Source organism: Hemitrygon akajei, chromosome 10 (assembly GCF_048418815.1).
Source record: "Hemitrygon akajei chromosome 10, sHemAka1.3, whole genome shotgun sequence".
Lineage (NCBI taxonomy): Eukaryota > Metazoa > Chordata > Chondrichthyes > Myliobatiformes > Dasyatidae > Hemitrygon > Hemitrygon akajei.
Window position 1 is genome coordinate 17,268,520 of NC_133133.1, and position 17,588 is coordinate 17,286,107.

Consider the following 17,588-nt stretch of genomic DNA (forward strand, 5'->3'; position numbering starts at 1 on the left):
TGGCTGTGGAGGCCAAGTCATTGGGCATATTTAAAGTGGAGGGTGATAAGTTCTTAATTAGTACGAGTGTCAAAAGTTATTGGGAGAAAGCAGGAGAATGAGATTGAGAGGGAAAATAAAGTAGACAGGATGGAATGGTGGAGCATATGTGATGGGCTGAATGGCCTAATTCTGCTCCTATGTCTTACAGCTTCATGGTCTTGCCTTACCAAAGTCAACCCTGTTGTAGTTCCAGTTATAAGACTGGATAGAGCACATCTTTTATATCCTAACCAGGGAAATCATACCAGGAATACAAAAAAAAAGATTAGCTTTACTTGTCACGTGTATATTGAAATGATGAAACCGACGGATGTTTGCGTCAATGACCATTACAGTCTGAGGGTGTGCTGGGGACAGCCTGTAAGTATTACCATGCTTCTGATGCAACATAGCATGCCCACAACTTACCAACCCATATATCTTTGGAATGAGGGAGAAAACCAGAGCACCTGGAGAAAGTACAGACTCCTTCCAGAAAGTGGTGGGAATTGAAGCCTAATTGCCAGCATTGCAAAATGTTACATTAACTGCTATGCTACTACGAATAATTCATGTGAGCGTCCTCTGGGCCGTCACCAGCGTCAGCACAACTTTTCTTTAGAGAACTCAGTACGTAGGCTCCCAAGTCCCTTTGCACCTCTGATTTTTGAATTTTCTTCTCATTTAGAAAATAGTCTTATGATTCTATTCCTTCCACCAAAGCACATGGCCAATCACTTCCCAACACTTTATTCCATCAGCCACTTCATTGCCCATTATCCCAATCTATCTACTATAAGTCCTTCTGCAGACTCCTTGCTTTTTCAACACTACCTGCCCCCTCCTATCTCCGTATTATCTGTAAACTTGGCTACAAAGCCATCAATTCTGTCATCTAAATCATAGACATATAACATGAAAAGAAGTGGTCCCATCACCAAACTCGCTGAACACTAACAGTCACTGGCAGCCAACCAGAAAAGGCCCTCTTCATTCCCACTCTTTGCCTTCTGCCAGTCAGCCACTCTTCTATCCATGCTAGTGCGTGCCTTTCTTGTAATACTGTATATGTTGTTTTTTTATTGTTAAGCAGCCTCTTGTCAAAAGCCTTTTGAAAATCCAAGTAAACAACATCCATTATTACACTGCTGTCACCTCTAAGCCTACTTTCCAGCTATGTTCAAATGTTGTTTTCTATGGCTAATTATATCCTATGTGAGTCAGTGTCACTGCTGAATGCAATCCCCTGAGATAAAACTTCAATGTGTCCATTAGCCAGTCGAACAAGAGCATAGAATGTGAGTGTGAATGAGGAGGTCTGTAGCTGCATGGAAACTGGATATCTGGACTTCATCTGGTTAACAGAATGTGAACTCCCAAGTCTTTCTCAGTGGTGTTTCAGTTAGTGGCAATAGATCATAAGACATTTAACAGTACAGGGCTTTCAGCCCATGATACTCTATTGACTTTTTAACCTATTCCAAGATCAATTAAACCCATCTTTCCCACCGAACCCTCCATTTCTTCTTTCATTCATCTGCCTAAAGTATCTGCCTCTGTCACTACACCTGGCACGCAACCACCACACTGTGCAGAAAAAAATCAGTTTTTTTTTAGTTCATTTACAAGGTGTGGGCATCGCCAGCTAAGCCAGCATTTATTGCTCATCCCTAGTTGCCCTTGAGAAGGTGGTGATGAGCTGCCTTCTTGAACCGCTGAAGTCCCTGAGGTGTAGGTACACCCACGGTGCTGTTAGGGAGGGAAGTCTATGATTTTGACCCAGCGACAATGAAGGAACGGCGATATGTTTCCAAGTCAGGATGGTGTGTGATTTGGAGGGGGATTTCCGAGTGGTTGTGTTCCCGGGTCTCTGCTGTTCTCGTCTTTCTAGATGGTAGTGGATGTGGGTCTGGGAGGTGCTGCCTTAGGAACTGTGGTGTGTTGTTGCAGTGCACCTTGTAGATAGTACACACCGCTGCAACCATTTGGCAATGGTGGAGAGACTGGATGCTTGTGGAAGCGGTACCAGGCAACTGGGCTGTCTTGTATTGGATGGTGTCAGGCTTCGAGTGTTGATGGAGCTGCACTCATCCAGGCGAGTGGCGAGTATTCCAGTACACTCTTGACCTGAGCCTTGTAGAAGGTGGACAGGCTTTGGGAGTCAGGAGGTGAGTTAACACCACAGGATTCCTAGCCTTTGACCTGCTCTGACAATTCTCCAAACACTTTCCACCAGTCACCTTAAAATTATGCCCTCTCGTATTGGCCATTTCTGCCCTGTGGAAAAGGTGCTGGCTGTCCACTCTATCAATACCTCTTATCATCATGTGCACCTCTGTCATCCTCTCTCATTCCCCTTCACTCCAAAGAGAAAATCTGAGAAGGAAAGATGAATGGGTAGGTGTGAGGTAGAGGGGGTACAATGCTATCCCTGCTGTGGTCCTCACATGCACAATAACCTTGGGGAGAGAGAAAACAACTCTTTTGTTGGCTTATAAAACTATAAAAAGCCGAGGGATAAGGACTTCTCTTTTACATATGGAAGTAGATTATCACCTCACTAAGCTGGAGGAACTCAGTGGGTCAAGCAGCATCTATGGAGGGAAGTGGACAGTGGAAAGGGAAAATCGATGAAAGGCCACAATGTGAACTGTCAACTGACTATTTCATTCCACAGATGCTGCCTGACCTACTGAGTTCCTCCAGCATTTTGTGCGTTACTCCATATGCCAGCGTCTGCAGTCTCTTGTGTGTCCTCATTAACATTGCCATCAAGATGAACAAAATCACTCAGCACAATAGGCTGCATAGTTTCTACTTACTGGATTAAATGCTCATAATTTTTTAATGAAATTTCAGTTTAAGATTAGCTTTATTTGTCACATGTACATTGAAACAATGAAACACGCAGTGAAATGTGTTGTTTGCGACGATGACCAACACAATCTGTGGATGTGCTGGGGTGGTCTGTAAGTGTAGCCATGTTCTCACTTAACATGCCCACAATTTACCCACCCTAACTCAAAATTCTTTGGAAAATGGGAGGAAACTGATGCACCCAGAGGAAACCTATGCAGACACAGGGAGAATGTACAGACTCCTTACAGACCACGGTGGGAATTCAACCCCGATCGGTGACCGCTTGTGCTGTAAAGTGTGGCACCAGCCACTGCACTGTTGGGTCGCCTGTAGGAATGCAAGTGCCAACTATGAAGTATCAAGCGGTGTTTACGAAAGAGATATAATGGTCAAATGCTAATTTATTTTATTTCATTTTGAGACACTGCATGGAACAGACCTTCCAGCCCTTCAATCCCCGCCACCCAGCAACCCACCGATTCAATGCCAGCCTTACCACGGAGCAATTTCAATCACCAATTAACCTACCGACTCGTACATCTTTGGAACGTGGGAGGAAGCTGAAGCACCTGGAGGAAACCCACGCGCACATGGGAGGGGAGGTACAACCTTGCTTACAGAGGAGGCTGGAATTGAACCCTGAACTCCGATGCCCCAAGCTGTAGAGACATTGTGATCACCGCTACACAATGGAAATTAAAGATCTCCAATGTGCAATTTCGGGTGGCAGGGTGGAGATACATCTCACCCAAAGGAGGTGTAAGGCGCTCCTTCCCTCTACTAGCCTGCATGTCACCCTTGGTCAAGGCTTAGACCTCACAATCAGGGTCACAAAAAACCATGGAATCAGGTGGTGGATGTTCATATGAGTAGCTGGTGCACATCACAAGTCCTGGTTATGTGAGCACTGACTCAAGGCAGACAATCATTGAAGTATCGATAATCAATAATTAACTTTGACATCCTAGAAGAAGAGTTATCCTGTTCATATTTATTTCAAGAAATTTTCCAAAGTTTTGCAAGTCAGCTGTATTAATTGCTCATTTTCAAATTCTGTGCATCTTCACTCACTCTTGAGATGTAATCATTGACAGTGAGATAACAGCAGGGGAAAAGCTCCTTTAGCCTATCAACTGTCAAATTCCCACTTACATCAAACCTTCACTAATCTGATTATTTATTTGTGCTACATTCTCATAAATCCCTCTGCAGATTCCACTACTCACATACAAATTTGAGCTATTTTACAATTTTCAATTAACCCACAACACACACAAACACCTGGAGGAAATCAGCCGGTCAGGTACTATCTATGGAAGGAAAGAAAGAGCCGGTGTTTTGGGCTGAGACACTTCATCAGGACTGGAAAGGAAGGGGAAGCAGGCAAAATAGGAAGGTGAAGAGAAAGAAAGGAGTACAAGTAAAGCAGGTGAGGTGGGGTGTGGGTGGATGGGGAGGGTGGGGGGGGGGTGATAGATGGAAAAGGTAAAGGACTGAAGAAGGAATCTGATAGGAGAGTAGCGAGGACCATGGGAAAAAGGGAAGGAGAAGGGGCACCAGAAGGAAGTGATGAATAAAGTCCAAACCTTTTCAACTTTCACCTTTAACTCAAAGCCTCAGGTATCCGAAAAACTCTTGTAAATGTTCTCCATAATCTTTCAGACTTATTGATGTGCCACACAACAGTGAGGATAGGAACAAAATAAGGTGGCAGATAAATGTGTGGCTGAAGAATTGGAGCAGGGGGCAGGGATTCCAATTTCTGGATAATTGGGACCTCTTCTAGGCAGGTGTGACTTGCAAAAAAAGGGATGAGTCGCATTTGAATCTGAGGGGGGCCCATATTCTTGCAGGCGGACTCACTAGAGCCGTTGAGAGTGGTTTAAACTAATATGTCAGGCTGATGTGAACCAGTGGGTTAGAGCTGAGGATGAGCCAACAGGTTTACAAGTAGATGATGGGTGTAACATGAATGTAAGGAAGGACAAGCCAATGATTGGGTACAAATGCAGACACAGCAAAGAGTTAAATCCAAAAGGGCAAAGAATGCAGGACTGAAGACGCTGTGTTTAAATGCACATAGCATTCGGAATAGGATGGACCAACTTGTGACGCAATTGGAGATTGGTCAGTGTGACGTTGTGGGCATCACTGAGTCGTGGCTGAAAGAAGGCCATAGTTGGGAGCTTGACATCGAAGGATATACTTTGTATCAAAAGAACAGGCAGGACGGCATTGGTGGTGGTGTGACTTTGTTGGTGAGAGATGGAATTATATCTTTAGAAGAGGTGACGTAGGGGCAGAGAATCCAGACAACACCCACAAAATGCTGGATGATATCAGCAGGTTAGGCAGCATCTATGTACCACATTGCTTCCATTTCACGCACATCTGCTCTCAGCCCACCTTCCCGCCCCCCCCCCCCCCCACCAGGGATATAGGGTTCCTTCTGTCCTCACCTACCACCCCACTAGCCTCCACATCCAGCATATAATTCGCCACAACTTCCACCATCTCCAACGGGAGCTCACCACCAAGCAGATTTTTCCCTCCTCCCCACTTTCTGCTTTCTGCAGTGATCACTCCATACGTGACTCCCTCATCCATTCATTCTTCTCCACTGATCTCCACTTATCCTTGCAATCAGAACAAATGCCCCTGCAACTCCTCCCTCACTACCATTCAAGGCCACAAACAGTCCTTCCAGATGAGGTGACACCTTACCTGTGAGTCTGTTGGGGTCACCTACTGTATCCAGTGCTCCCAGTGTGGCCTCCTGTGTATCAATGAGACCCGACGCAGATAGACAGACTGCTTTGTCAAGCACCTATGCTCCATCCACCAGAGAAAACAGGATCTCCCAGTGGCCATTCCCATTTTAATTCCATGTCCCATTCCCATTCTGATATGTCTATCCTTGGCCTCCTCCACTATCATGATGAGGCCACACTCAGGTTGGAGGAACACGACCTTATGTTCCATCTGGGTAGCCTCCAACCTGATGGCATGAACATCGATCTCTCCAACTTCCAGTAATGCCCCCCTCCACTTCACTATTTCCCATTTGTTGAATGCCTATGAGGTGGCTTTTTAGAACAGCTTGTGCTTGAGCCTATCCGGGGAAAGGCTATCTTAGATTGGGCGTTGTGCAATAACGCAGATCATATTAGGGAGCTTAATGTAAAGGAACCCTTAGGAGGCCGTGATCATGATATGATTGAATTCATACTGCTGTTCAAGAAGGAGAAGCCTCAGTCACATGTATCAGAATAAGGGGAATTACAGAGGCATGAGAGAGGAGCTTGCCCAGGTGGGTTGGAGGAGGACCACTACCAAGCACATCTTTCCCTCCCCCCCACTTCTGCTTTCCACAGGGATCACTCCCTACGCGACTCCCTTGTCCACTCATCCCCCCCATCCCTTCCCACCATTCTCCCTCCTGGCACTTATCCTTGCAAGTGGAACAAGTGCTACACCTGCCCTTACACTTCCTCCCTCACCACCATTCAGGGCCCCAGACAATCCTTCCAGGTGAGGCGACACTTCACCTGTGAGTCGGCTGGTGCGGTATACTGCGTCCGGTGCTCCCTGTGTGGCCTTTTATATATTGGTGAGACCCGACGCAGACTTGGAGACCATTTCGCTGAACACCTACGCTCTGTCCGCCAGAGAAAGCAGGATCTCCCAGTGGCCACACATTTTAATTTCACATCCCATTCCCATCCTGATATGTCTAATCATGGCCTCCTCTACTGTCAAGATGAAGCCACATTCAGGTTGGAGGAACAACACCTTATATACCGGCTGGGTAGCCTCCAACCTGATGGCATGAACATTGATTTCTCCAACTTCCGTTAATGCCCCTCCTCCCCTTCTTACCCCATCCCTGATATATTTAGTTTTTTTTCTCTCTCTGCCCATCACTCTGCCTATTCTCCATCTCCCTCTGGTGCTCCACTCCCCCTTTCTTTGTCCGTAGGCCTCCCATCCCATGATCCTTTCTCTTCTCTAGCTCTGTATCCCTTTTGCCAATCACCTGTCTGGCTCTCAGCTTCACCCCACCCTCTCTGGTCTTCTCCTATCATTTTGCATTTTCCCCTCCCCACCACTTTCAAATCTCTTACTATCTTTCCTTTCAGTTCATCCTGACGAAGGGTCTCGGCCCGAAACGTCGACAGTGTTTCTCCCTTTAGATCAGGGGTGTCAAACTCATTTTACGTCACGGGCCGGATTGAGCAAAATGCAGCTTCATGCGGGCCGGATCAGTCGGACGCGTGCGAACGCAGCTTACATTGCCTCCGTTTTTTCAGCCTGCTCTCATGTGTCTCAGTCTCTGCTATAACTACAAACTTTTTCACTTTACAAATTCCGTTTCTTATGAAGAAGACTGCCGAGCAAGACTGCCGAATAAACACTAAAAACCCTGAAAACCTGGTACCTGAATAAACTCAGCATTAGCCATATCATATGCCATAGGCGCTTCGATTACTGGGGCCAGCTTTAATAGTAATTAGATATTATCTCGCGGGCCAAAGATAATTCCACCGCGGGCCGAATTTGGCCCGTGGGCCTTGAGTTTGACATATTTGCTTTAGATGCTGCCTGGCCTGGCCTGCTGCGTTCCACCAGCAGCAGGTGGTGTTAGTTTTGTGTGTGTTGCTTGAATTTCCAGCATCTGCAGATTTCGTCGGGTTAGAGGAGGATACTGGCAGGGATGATGACAGAGTAGAGATGGATGAAATTTCTTGGAATAGTTCACAAGGCGCAGGATAGCTATGTCACACAGAAGAAGAAGTTCTCAAATGGCAGGGTTAGGCAATTGTGTCTGACAAGGGAAGTTACGGACTGCATAAAAGCCAAGGAAAGGGCATATAAGGTAGCAAAAGTGATTAAGGTAGCAAAAGTAAGTGGGAATTTGGGTGATTGGGAAGCTTTTAAGATCCAACAAAAGGCAACTAAAAAACAATAAGAAGGGAAAAATGAAATATGGGGGCAAACTAGCCAATAATATAAAGCTTTTTCAGGTATGTAAAGAGTAAAAGGGAGGTGCAAGTTGATATTAGACCACTGGAAAATGATGTTGGTGAGGTAGTAATGGGGGACAAAGAAATGGCAGATGAACGTGATGGGTTCTTTGCATCTGTAGAAGACACTAGCAGTGTACCAGAGGTCTGTGAATGTCAGGGAGCAGGAGTGATTTTAAGGTGGTTCAGTCACCTGGAACAGATGGACTACATCCCAGAGTCCTGAGAGAGGTTGCTGAAGAGATAACGGATACATTGGTCATGATCTTTCAAGAATCACTTGATTCTGGCATGGTCCCAGAGGACTGAAAGATTAAAAATGCCACTCCACTCTTTAAGAGTGAGGAAGGCAAAAGAAAGGAAATTATAGGCCAGTTCACCTAACCTCAGTGGTTGGGAAAGTGTTGGAGTCTGTTATTAAGGATGAGGTTTCAAGGTACTTGGAGACTAATGATAAAAAAGTCAAAGTTAGCATGGTTTCTGACAAGGAATTCCTGCCTGACAAAATGTTAGAATTCTTTGAGGAAGTATCAAGCAGGGTGGACAAAGGAGAAGCAGTGGATGTCGTTTATTTGGATTTTCAGGAGGCATTTGATAAGGTGCCACACATGAGGCTACTTAACAAGACAAAATCCTATGGTGTTACATGAAAGATACTGGCAGGAATAGAGGAATGGCTGACAGGCAGGATGTAGAAAGTGGGAATAAAAGGGGCCTTTTCTGGTTGGCTGCCAGTGACTAGTGATGTTCCCCAGGGGTCAGCAGTGGGTAGATAGTGCTGAGGATGCAATGCGACAGCAGCAGGACTTAAACAAATTGGAAGAATGGGCAACAAAATGGCTAATGGAATACAGTGCGGGTTAACGTACAATACTGCGCTTTGGTAAAAGGAACACAAATGTGAACTATCATCTAAATGGAGAAAAGGTTCAAGTATCAGAGGTGCAGAGGGACTTGGAAGTCCTCATGCAGGACTCCCAGAAGGTTAATTTACAGGCTGAGTCTGTGGTAAAGAAGGCAAATGCAATGTTGGCATTTATTTAAAGGGAAATAGAATATAAAAGCAAGGAGATAATGCTGAGGCTTTATAAGACACCAGTCAGACCACACCTGAAATACTGACAACAGTTTTGGGCCCCATATCTCAGAAAGGATGTGTTATCATTGGAGAGAGTCCAGAGAAGGTTCACAAGGATGATTCTGGGAATGAAGGGGTTAACATGTGAAAAGCATTTGACAGCTTTGGACCTGTACTCACTAGAATTTAGAAGAATGCTGGGGGATCTCATTTAAATCTACTGACTGTTGAAAGGACTAGATAGGGTGGATGTGGAGAGGATGTTTCCTCTGGTGGGGTTATCCAGAACTAGAGAGCCCAGCCTCAAAACTGAGGGACGATCTTTTAGAACAGAGATAAGGAGGGATTTTTTTAGCTAGAGAGTAGTGAACCTATGGAATGCTCTGCCTCAGACTGTGGTGGAGGCCAAGACCGTGGGTATATTTGAGGCGGAAGTTGTTCATTTCCTGATCAGTCAGGGCATCAAAGGATATGGCAAGAAGGCAGGTGCATGGGGTTGAGTGGGATCCAGGATCAGCCATGATGGAATGGCAGAGCAGACTCGATCGGCTGAATGGCCTAATTCTGCTCCAATGTCATATGGTCTGATGGTTTGTCTTTCCTGTAGGCATGTTGGTGACTAGAACTGCACACAATACTCCAAATTAGGCCTCATCAACATCTTACACTTCAACATATCATCCCAACTCCTCTACTCAATATGAAGGCCAATATCCCATCACCTCTCTTCGCAACCCTATCTACTTGAGTCCTTCTGATGACATGCTGAACTCAGGTGTGGTTGGCATGAACTGGAACTATCTAAGCATGATCCCGCCAGTGGTGCCCCCACGAATTTCAGGTCCTTTTTCTGCCAATAATGTTTAATCGCAATTTTTAATTCACGGTTTATCAACCATTACTGTAACATGACCTGCATCAGAGACCAATACGTGATCACACAGTAAGCATTCCTAAATAGAGCAATTTAGGCCCTGTAGGCATGAACGTTTCAACTCACACTTCTGACAAATTTGAATGAATAGATTGTTGCCTGGATAATGAAGTCAGTTAGGATGCCATTCCACATGACTAGACTTTTGACTTTGTTTCTTACATCTGTTCAATACATCTCAAAAACTCCTGTAATGTTTCCTGACTGGGAGACAACAAACAGCTCAACGTCCCTCCAGCATGCTTCAGCTTGAGCAGGGAAACCACAGTGAAAGGTCAACTCCTCAGTGCAGAGCGTAACAAAGAAGTGAAAGAGAACAATTCAGGAAGTTGCTAACACCACTACCTACAAACTTGTGCCAATTGTCTTAAACTGAATTAAGCTTAGGGAGAAACAGACCGTCCATTGCCAACAGCACAGGGCTGTCTCAATGAGACGTAGTCACCCCCCCCCCCCCCCCCACCCCACCAATATCCAGTTCTGCAGACAACAGTACGCAGCATGACAGGGGAAAAAAAGCAGAAAGAATGTTGAACTGGGAGGAAGAAGATGTGAAGAGTTCTAATGAAGTATCTTTGACCTGAGGAATTAACCCTCTTTCTCTCGCCGCAGATGCTGTCTTATCTGCTGAGGATTTTCTGTCTGGGAGCATAAGCAGAAAGGATTTTGAACAGGGAGGAAGGAGATGTGGGGAGTTCTAATGATATCAAGAATGAAGGATTAAGGATCGAGGATCAGCTTTATTCACCACATATATTTACATGTATTATGCCTGGTATGTTGGTGTGACATGCAACAAAGAGCAACATTGAACAGTTACGTATAAATAATAACGAATCATTTAAAAATCAAGTTAGAGGTTAAAGCACAGATATGAAACAAATTCATAAATACCAGCATGTCTCTACAAGCATACAACATTATAAAAAGTGGTTTAAAGTGATTATAGTTTAATACTGTGATGGGAGAATAGATAGAGGGGGTTTGGGGACTAACTAAAACAGTTGATCAGATTAACTATCTGGGGGAAGGAACTTTTAAGATGCTGTGAAATTTTTGGTTGAATACCCTTAGCACTTTCCAGAAGGGAGTTTTTGGAAAGGTAGTTTGCTGGATCGGTAGTGTCTGCAATGAATATTCCTGTCCACATCTTTGTCTTGGACACATACAAGTCCTGCAGTGATGGTAGACTGCAGCCAATGATCTTGACCTAAAGAACTAACTCCCTTTCTCTCACCACAGATGCTGATTGACCTGCTGAGGATTTTCTGTCTTTATATCAAAGTGCACATTTACAAACAACTGACGTAATTAACCCCATTTTCCAGCTTACACACTCCTCACTTCTGCTTTGTCTGGATGTCAGGACTTGTCGCTTGAATTAGTGTTTGAGAGCTTTAGGGTTGAAATTCTGGAGCTTATGACCTGTACTGCTGCAGCTGTTTTTGCCTACATATCCTGTGAATGCTCTATCAGGCAATCTCACCTCCTCAGAAGAATCAGATACCTTGCATTAATTGCAAGTTAATACATTAAGGTAAAGCTATTAACAGTAGTTCTAAATCAACACAACTTCATCCTCACAGTTAATAATTTTGTTCAAATACTTCAACTGGGTTTTGCTTTAAATCCGAAATTGGACCCTGATCTTAATATATCTCATTTCTCCAAGTTCATTTATTTTACAGCTGTGATCCTAAAGGTGCTGAAGATTTATACAGTCGCCTGTACATCCCCATAACTCGGGCTTAAAAGTGACTGTTTATATTTTGATTTTAAAACCGAGTTTACAGTGTACATTATAAAAGAGTTGAGGAGTATGGGGTGTTGAAGGTGGGGTAGCACCTCTGCTGAAAGAGTTTAAGTCTATCCTGGGACAGCTCACTTACATCTGATACCCACCGGACACTCGGCTCGCACCTGTGGCTCCAAGTAGCAGTTTGCATGGGACAGTAGCCACAGGCCAGTACACCGCTTCAATAGACGGGCTAAAGCAGGTGAGCGTAGCTGGTAGGCCTCGTGCCCCAGTGAGATAGGGGCATGCCTGTCCTAGCATGTGAAGTCAGATCCGGCAGACTGGCTGAGTGAGATCTACAATGAAACACCATGGCCAGAAAGATGGTTCTGCGACACCGTGCAGAACCAAGGGCATGACGAGGCATAGAAGTCATGGTCACCTACTACAACCAAGGAAGACCCGAGTTGCGATAACCATTCAAACCACTGGACCCGGACTTCTGAGGCCCCAGTGCAACAGCTTTCTCACTTTAAAAACTCTCCCCCACAGGCTCCTGTCAGGGTTGGATACGACGGACAACCAACATAAAAGAGGTGATTGTTTTGCAACACAAAGTTCGACAGAGTTGAAAAAGAGAATCAAATCTTTACTAATCACATTATATTGAATTTTTTAAATATAATTCTTGAGTATGACTCTGCAGATGATATAACCTATAATGATGTTTATAGTTCATTGTAAGTACGTTAACTTTCTTTATTCATCTTTCCAATAAGATTTTATCCAATCTCAGATGCTACACACTTAAAAGCACAGTTACTGAACATAGTTAACGAAAAGAAACAGATTAATTTTATTTGCCATGTGTACATTAAAACACCGATACAGACTGCGAAATGCATTGCTTGCGTGAAATCAAGTATTGTGCTGGAGGCAGCCCACAAGTGTCGTCACGCTTCTGGTGCCCATGTAGCATGCCCAGTTCTCACTAACACTAACCTGAACGTCCTTGGACTGTGGGAGGAAACTGCAGCATCTGAAGGAAACACATGCAGTCATGCGGAGAGCGTACAAACTCCTTACTGACAGCAGCGGGTATTAAACCCTGAGTGGTAATCGCAGGTGCAGCGAAACAGCACCACCCATGATCTTTCATGTAAATTAAGAATTTTATAGATCAAGTGATGAAAGTATGGGAATTATGCTCCACTTAGCTGCCGTTGCATTGTTCGTATATTTACATTTTAATACAGCTCGCACATTCGATCAATACATTCAATATTGTCTTACACCTTCTGTACTTAATAAGGTGGCCACTCTGCGTATGTTCATTTTCTTCTGCTGCTGTAGCCCATCCACTTCAAGGTTTGACATGTTGTACGTTCAGTGATGTTCTTCTGCACACCACTGTTGGTTATTTGAGTTACTGTCACCTTGCTGTCAGCTTGCACCAGTCTGGCCGTTCTCCTCTGACCTCTCTCATTAACAAGGCATTTTTTCCAACTCACTGGATTTCTTTTTTCTTTACACCATTCTCTATAAACTCTGAACTATTGCGCGTGAAAATTCCAGGAGATAAGCAAGTTTGGTGATATTCAAACCACCTTGTCTGGCACCAACAATCATTCCGTCATCAAAGTCACTTAGATCACATTCTTTCCCCATTCCAGTGTTTGGTCTGAACAACAACTGAACCTTTTGACCTTGTCTGCATGTTTGTAAGCATTGAGTTGCTGCCAGATGATCGGCTGATTAGATATTTGCATTAATGAGCAAGTGAACAGTTGTACTTCAGAAAGTGACCACTGACTGTATATTTAGTTAGCTAAACAAAGAAACAGCAGTCTACCGCAGCCAATTAAAAAGACAAAAAACATTAAATCACTCACTTTATCTTCCCAGTTTACAGAGTTGAAACACGGTTAATATTCTGGCAAACTCTGACCTGCTTGTGATGCTGAAGCACACACTCCCTGAGCTGCCGAGTATGGATTGTTTGTCTCAGTGTTAGCTAAGGTTGCCAGCTGCACCCTTGTCCATGCTGAGTTATCGCCAGTCCCTGCCGCAAAATTATCTGGAGCTGAAGCCTATGTTAAAAATCTAAATTCCACCCTGACAAATGAGATACCCTACTTTGGGAAATTCTGTGCAAATACACACAAAATGTCACTTTCAAGGACTCCACAACTCATGTTCTCAATAGTATTTATTACTTATTTATTATTATTATTATTATTATTATTATTATTATTATTATTATTATGCCATTTTTCTTTTTTTATTTGGACATTGTTGGCTTTCGCACACTGTCATTTGTGTATGGTTTTTCATTGATTCTGTTGTGTTTCCTTGCATTTACTGTGAATGCCCACAAGGAAATGAATCTCAGGGTGGTCAATGGTGACATACGCAGAATGTACTTCGATAATAAATTTACTTTGAGCTTTTTGAACTGTGAAAAGCAGGAGGAACTCAGCAGACCGAGCAGCATCTACAGAGGCAAATAAACAGTTGATGCTTTGCTCTGAAGCATCGGCTCTTCAGAGATGCCCCCTGACCTGCTGAGTGCCTCCAGCAATTTTTTGTGTGTGGCTCAAGATCTCCAGCATTTGCAGAATCTCTGGTGTCTCAGGAAATTCTGTGTCAGTTCTGAGCCACTATGGTTCTCCAGTAATACCCACCAGTTGATTGTCCAGGAAAAGTAGACACAAATTCATCGCTCAAATATCATGGAATGTGTTGGTGAAATGATCAGTGCCCGAGGCTAATTTTGCAATTCCAGGAAATATTGCCACATTGCACTGTAGAGCTCCCGGCAACAGCTACAGTGCAGAAAGTGTAGTGTGCAAAGTATTGCCAGAATGTTAGAGCTGACTTCTTTACATTGCCAGTCACATCGCTGGCCACAGATACACTGGCACCAGGTGCCGCACAGCTGCTCATTATACAGAAAAGATTCCTTCAACATTATTACATTTCCTCAAAGGCCTTCTGGGGCTTCCCGCAGGCTGTCGACATCCTGTGGCTGGTGAGATTACAGTTCCCCCCACCCCCCGAAGGTGACATGCATTGTTTCCACGTGGCTGACAAATCAGATCAGGTTTAACTCCCAAATTAAACCGCCACCTTTGTAACACTCTGCACCAGTGAAGGTATTTTTGTTTTTAGAGATAGAGCGCGGAACAAGGCTTTCTGGACCAACAAGCCACACCGCCTGGCAACCCACCTATTTAACACTAGCCTAATTACAGGACAATTTATAATGACCAATTAACCTAACCTAACCAGTTCGTCTATGGACTGTGCGAGGAAACCAGAGCGCTCAGCAGAAATCCACGCAGTTCATGGGAGAACATACAAACTCCTTACAGATGCCGCTGGAATTGAACTCTGAACCCTCAAACACCATAAGCTATAATAGCATTGCGCTAACTTCTACACTACTGTGGTGCCCCGGAGTACAGCACTTCACATTGACAGAAACCCAGCAGCTCAACAACGCCCTCAAATTTATTTTTGGAACTTCCCCTTACAGTTCAGTAAGTCTACCTTTACGTATAAATCTTGTGACATTTTTTTGCCCAGCCTTAACAGATAGGTAACTTGCTGTCCAACAGGGGCTTCCTGCTGTTCCTGTCAAATCTACATGAACTAGAACAAAGATAGGGAGGAATTTCTTTAGTCAGAGTGTGGTGAATCTGTGGAATTCATTATCACAAACGCTGTGGAGAATAAGCTACTGGGTATATTTAAAGTGCACATTGATAGGTTCTTAATTAATAAGAGGGTCAAAGGCTATGGGGAAAATGCAGGAGAATGGGTTTGAGAGGGAGAATAAATCAGCCATTATGAAATGGTGGAGCAGACTTGATGGGCCAAATGGCCTAATTCTGCTCCTATGTCTTATGGTCTTAAAGTCAATTGGATATATAACCATATTCTTGTTCACTAAAACCTTGCTTTAGAGATTTTAATGTTAATCTGCGTATTTTTGATCCTTGAATCAGATTAACAAAGACAACCAATTCAGTTTCGTTAGAGGAAACTTTTCTGAACTTCTATGTCTGGTAAGTATATTAAAAAGATCGAACAGAAGGGGGTTACTTCAACGAATTTGGCAGTCGATAGTTTTTGGAAACGATATGCAACAAGTCTGTAATTTCTCATTGCATTGTGCTTGGAGAATCTTTCGTGTTGGTTGGTGAGTTTTGTAGCGGTGCGATTACTCGGGTCGAGTACGACGTTCTCCGCCCCAGTTGTCTATTAGTAGGTCCTCCGCTGGCTGTAGAGGCTAATCCGGAATCCACATTCTGTGTTAACTGTTAGTTTATGGTCATACGGGTATATGAATACATATGATTTGTTAGGATCTATCCCTAGTTTGTGTGTGATGGCTTGGAGTATTAGTGAAATCAGCTTTGAACCAGCTCCGCGCTGTGGACTCACTTTCGGGGAACTCTCGACTCAAGTCCTGTCTATCATTGTTCACTTTTTTACTGTTTGCACCATTTGACCTTTCCTCGCACATTGGATTTTGCCGGTCTGTTTTGTATGGGTTTATTTCTGCGTGGATTCTATTGTGTTTGTTATTGTTGTGTGGCTGTCTGCAGGATGAATCTCAAGTTCGCATACGGCTTAAATACTTTCATAATAAATGTACTTTGCACTTTGAACTTACGAGTTGCAATTTGTGAGAAGATTAGACAAGCTGCTCGAAAATAACACAACGTGCTTTACTCTGCCGTTTGTATTCTGTAGTCTGGGTTGATCTGTAGCGTGCGCGATTACAATTCTGAATACCGAATTTACTTATATTAAATTATTTTGCATTTCCTGTAGATTATTCACAACCTCTGGAAAAGTTTTGTTTTGCTTATGGGATCTTGCTCTCTAAATTAATGGTCAAAGAACAAAATAATCGTTATTTTTTTAATCAATGTATCGATATCATTAGCCTGTGGTCCTGGACTACGAAACCCAATACTTCGGAAACTACTTAAAATACTTTGCTGTGTTTTCCAAATACACAGGTCACTACTTATTCACCTCAGGGGGTTATAAGTGTTGGTAAAAACAAAAGGATGTTTTCATAATGTAATCCCCATTTCTTTTAACTAAACTGGCCTGACATTCAACCCAATGGATTTAATTCAATAGTCGCTCAAGTATTTTCCAAACTCCATGCCTTAATTCACCCGCGTGTGAAGGCACTTATATCGACAGCGATCACCTGGCGTCCAGTGGTTGATCAGATCTCTAAGTTTCATAAGCGAGTCTGCTAGTTCTAACTTACCAGGGTTCCTCAGTTTCCTGTTCCTGAAGACCGCGATGATGACCAGCACATTTCCTAGGATGTCCACCACGATGGTGAAGATCAGGACCGCGGCCAGCGCCGTTGTGACTCCAACCCCGGCCGAAGGAGTCCGCTCCGATGCCCAGGAGATCGACTCCGAACAGTTCCCATCTTCCGACATCTCCGCCGCTTTGCATTCAACCTCCGACCTTCGGTGGACAAAGTGAGTCCCTTCAGCGTGCCTTGGGCCAAGCTGACTGAGAGTCTCTCCGAGATGGAGTCATCCCCACTCCGCTCGCTGGGTCCATCAAAGTTTGCAAAGTTCACTCCCTTCAAGCCCCGTCGAGTTCCCGCAAACGTCCTTGCTGCAGACTTATATTGAGCGCACACTTGCGTTTGCGCTCGCTCCTGTCATCCTGTGCACTATCTTTATATAGATGTCCTCTGTCATTGCTGGGTGGGCCACCGAAATATTCAGCGCCCCTCCGTTCACGCCACCTCTCCGACCTGTCCATGTGCATAGCCTCCAGCACTATTATTTGTAGGGCGGCTCTGAGGAGGCAGCATCACTAATAATAACCTGTTGTGAGGATACCACCCCTCCTCCCTCTAGTCCCCGGCCATTCTCCGTCTCCTCGCCA

At 44.2% G+C, this 17,588-nt stretch overlaps 1 protein-coding gene across 1 annotated transcript in view; it reads right to left on the reverse strand.

Annotated features, from left to right (window-relative positions):
* Window positions 1–17,128, reverse strand: part of LOC140735030 (melatonin receptor type 1B-like) — a 135,462-nt gene extending 118,334 nt beyond the window's left edge. The window contains exon 1 of the mRNA XM_073059859.1: window positions 16,948–17,128. Coding sequence (XP_072915960.1) covers window positions 16,948–17,128 — 181 coding nt within the window. The remainder of the gene's footprint in view (window positions 1–16,947) is intronic.
* Between the last annotated feature and the right edge of the window lie 460 nt (window positions 17,129–17,588).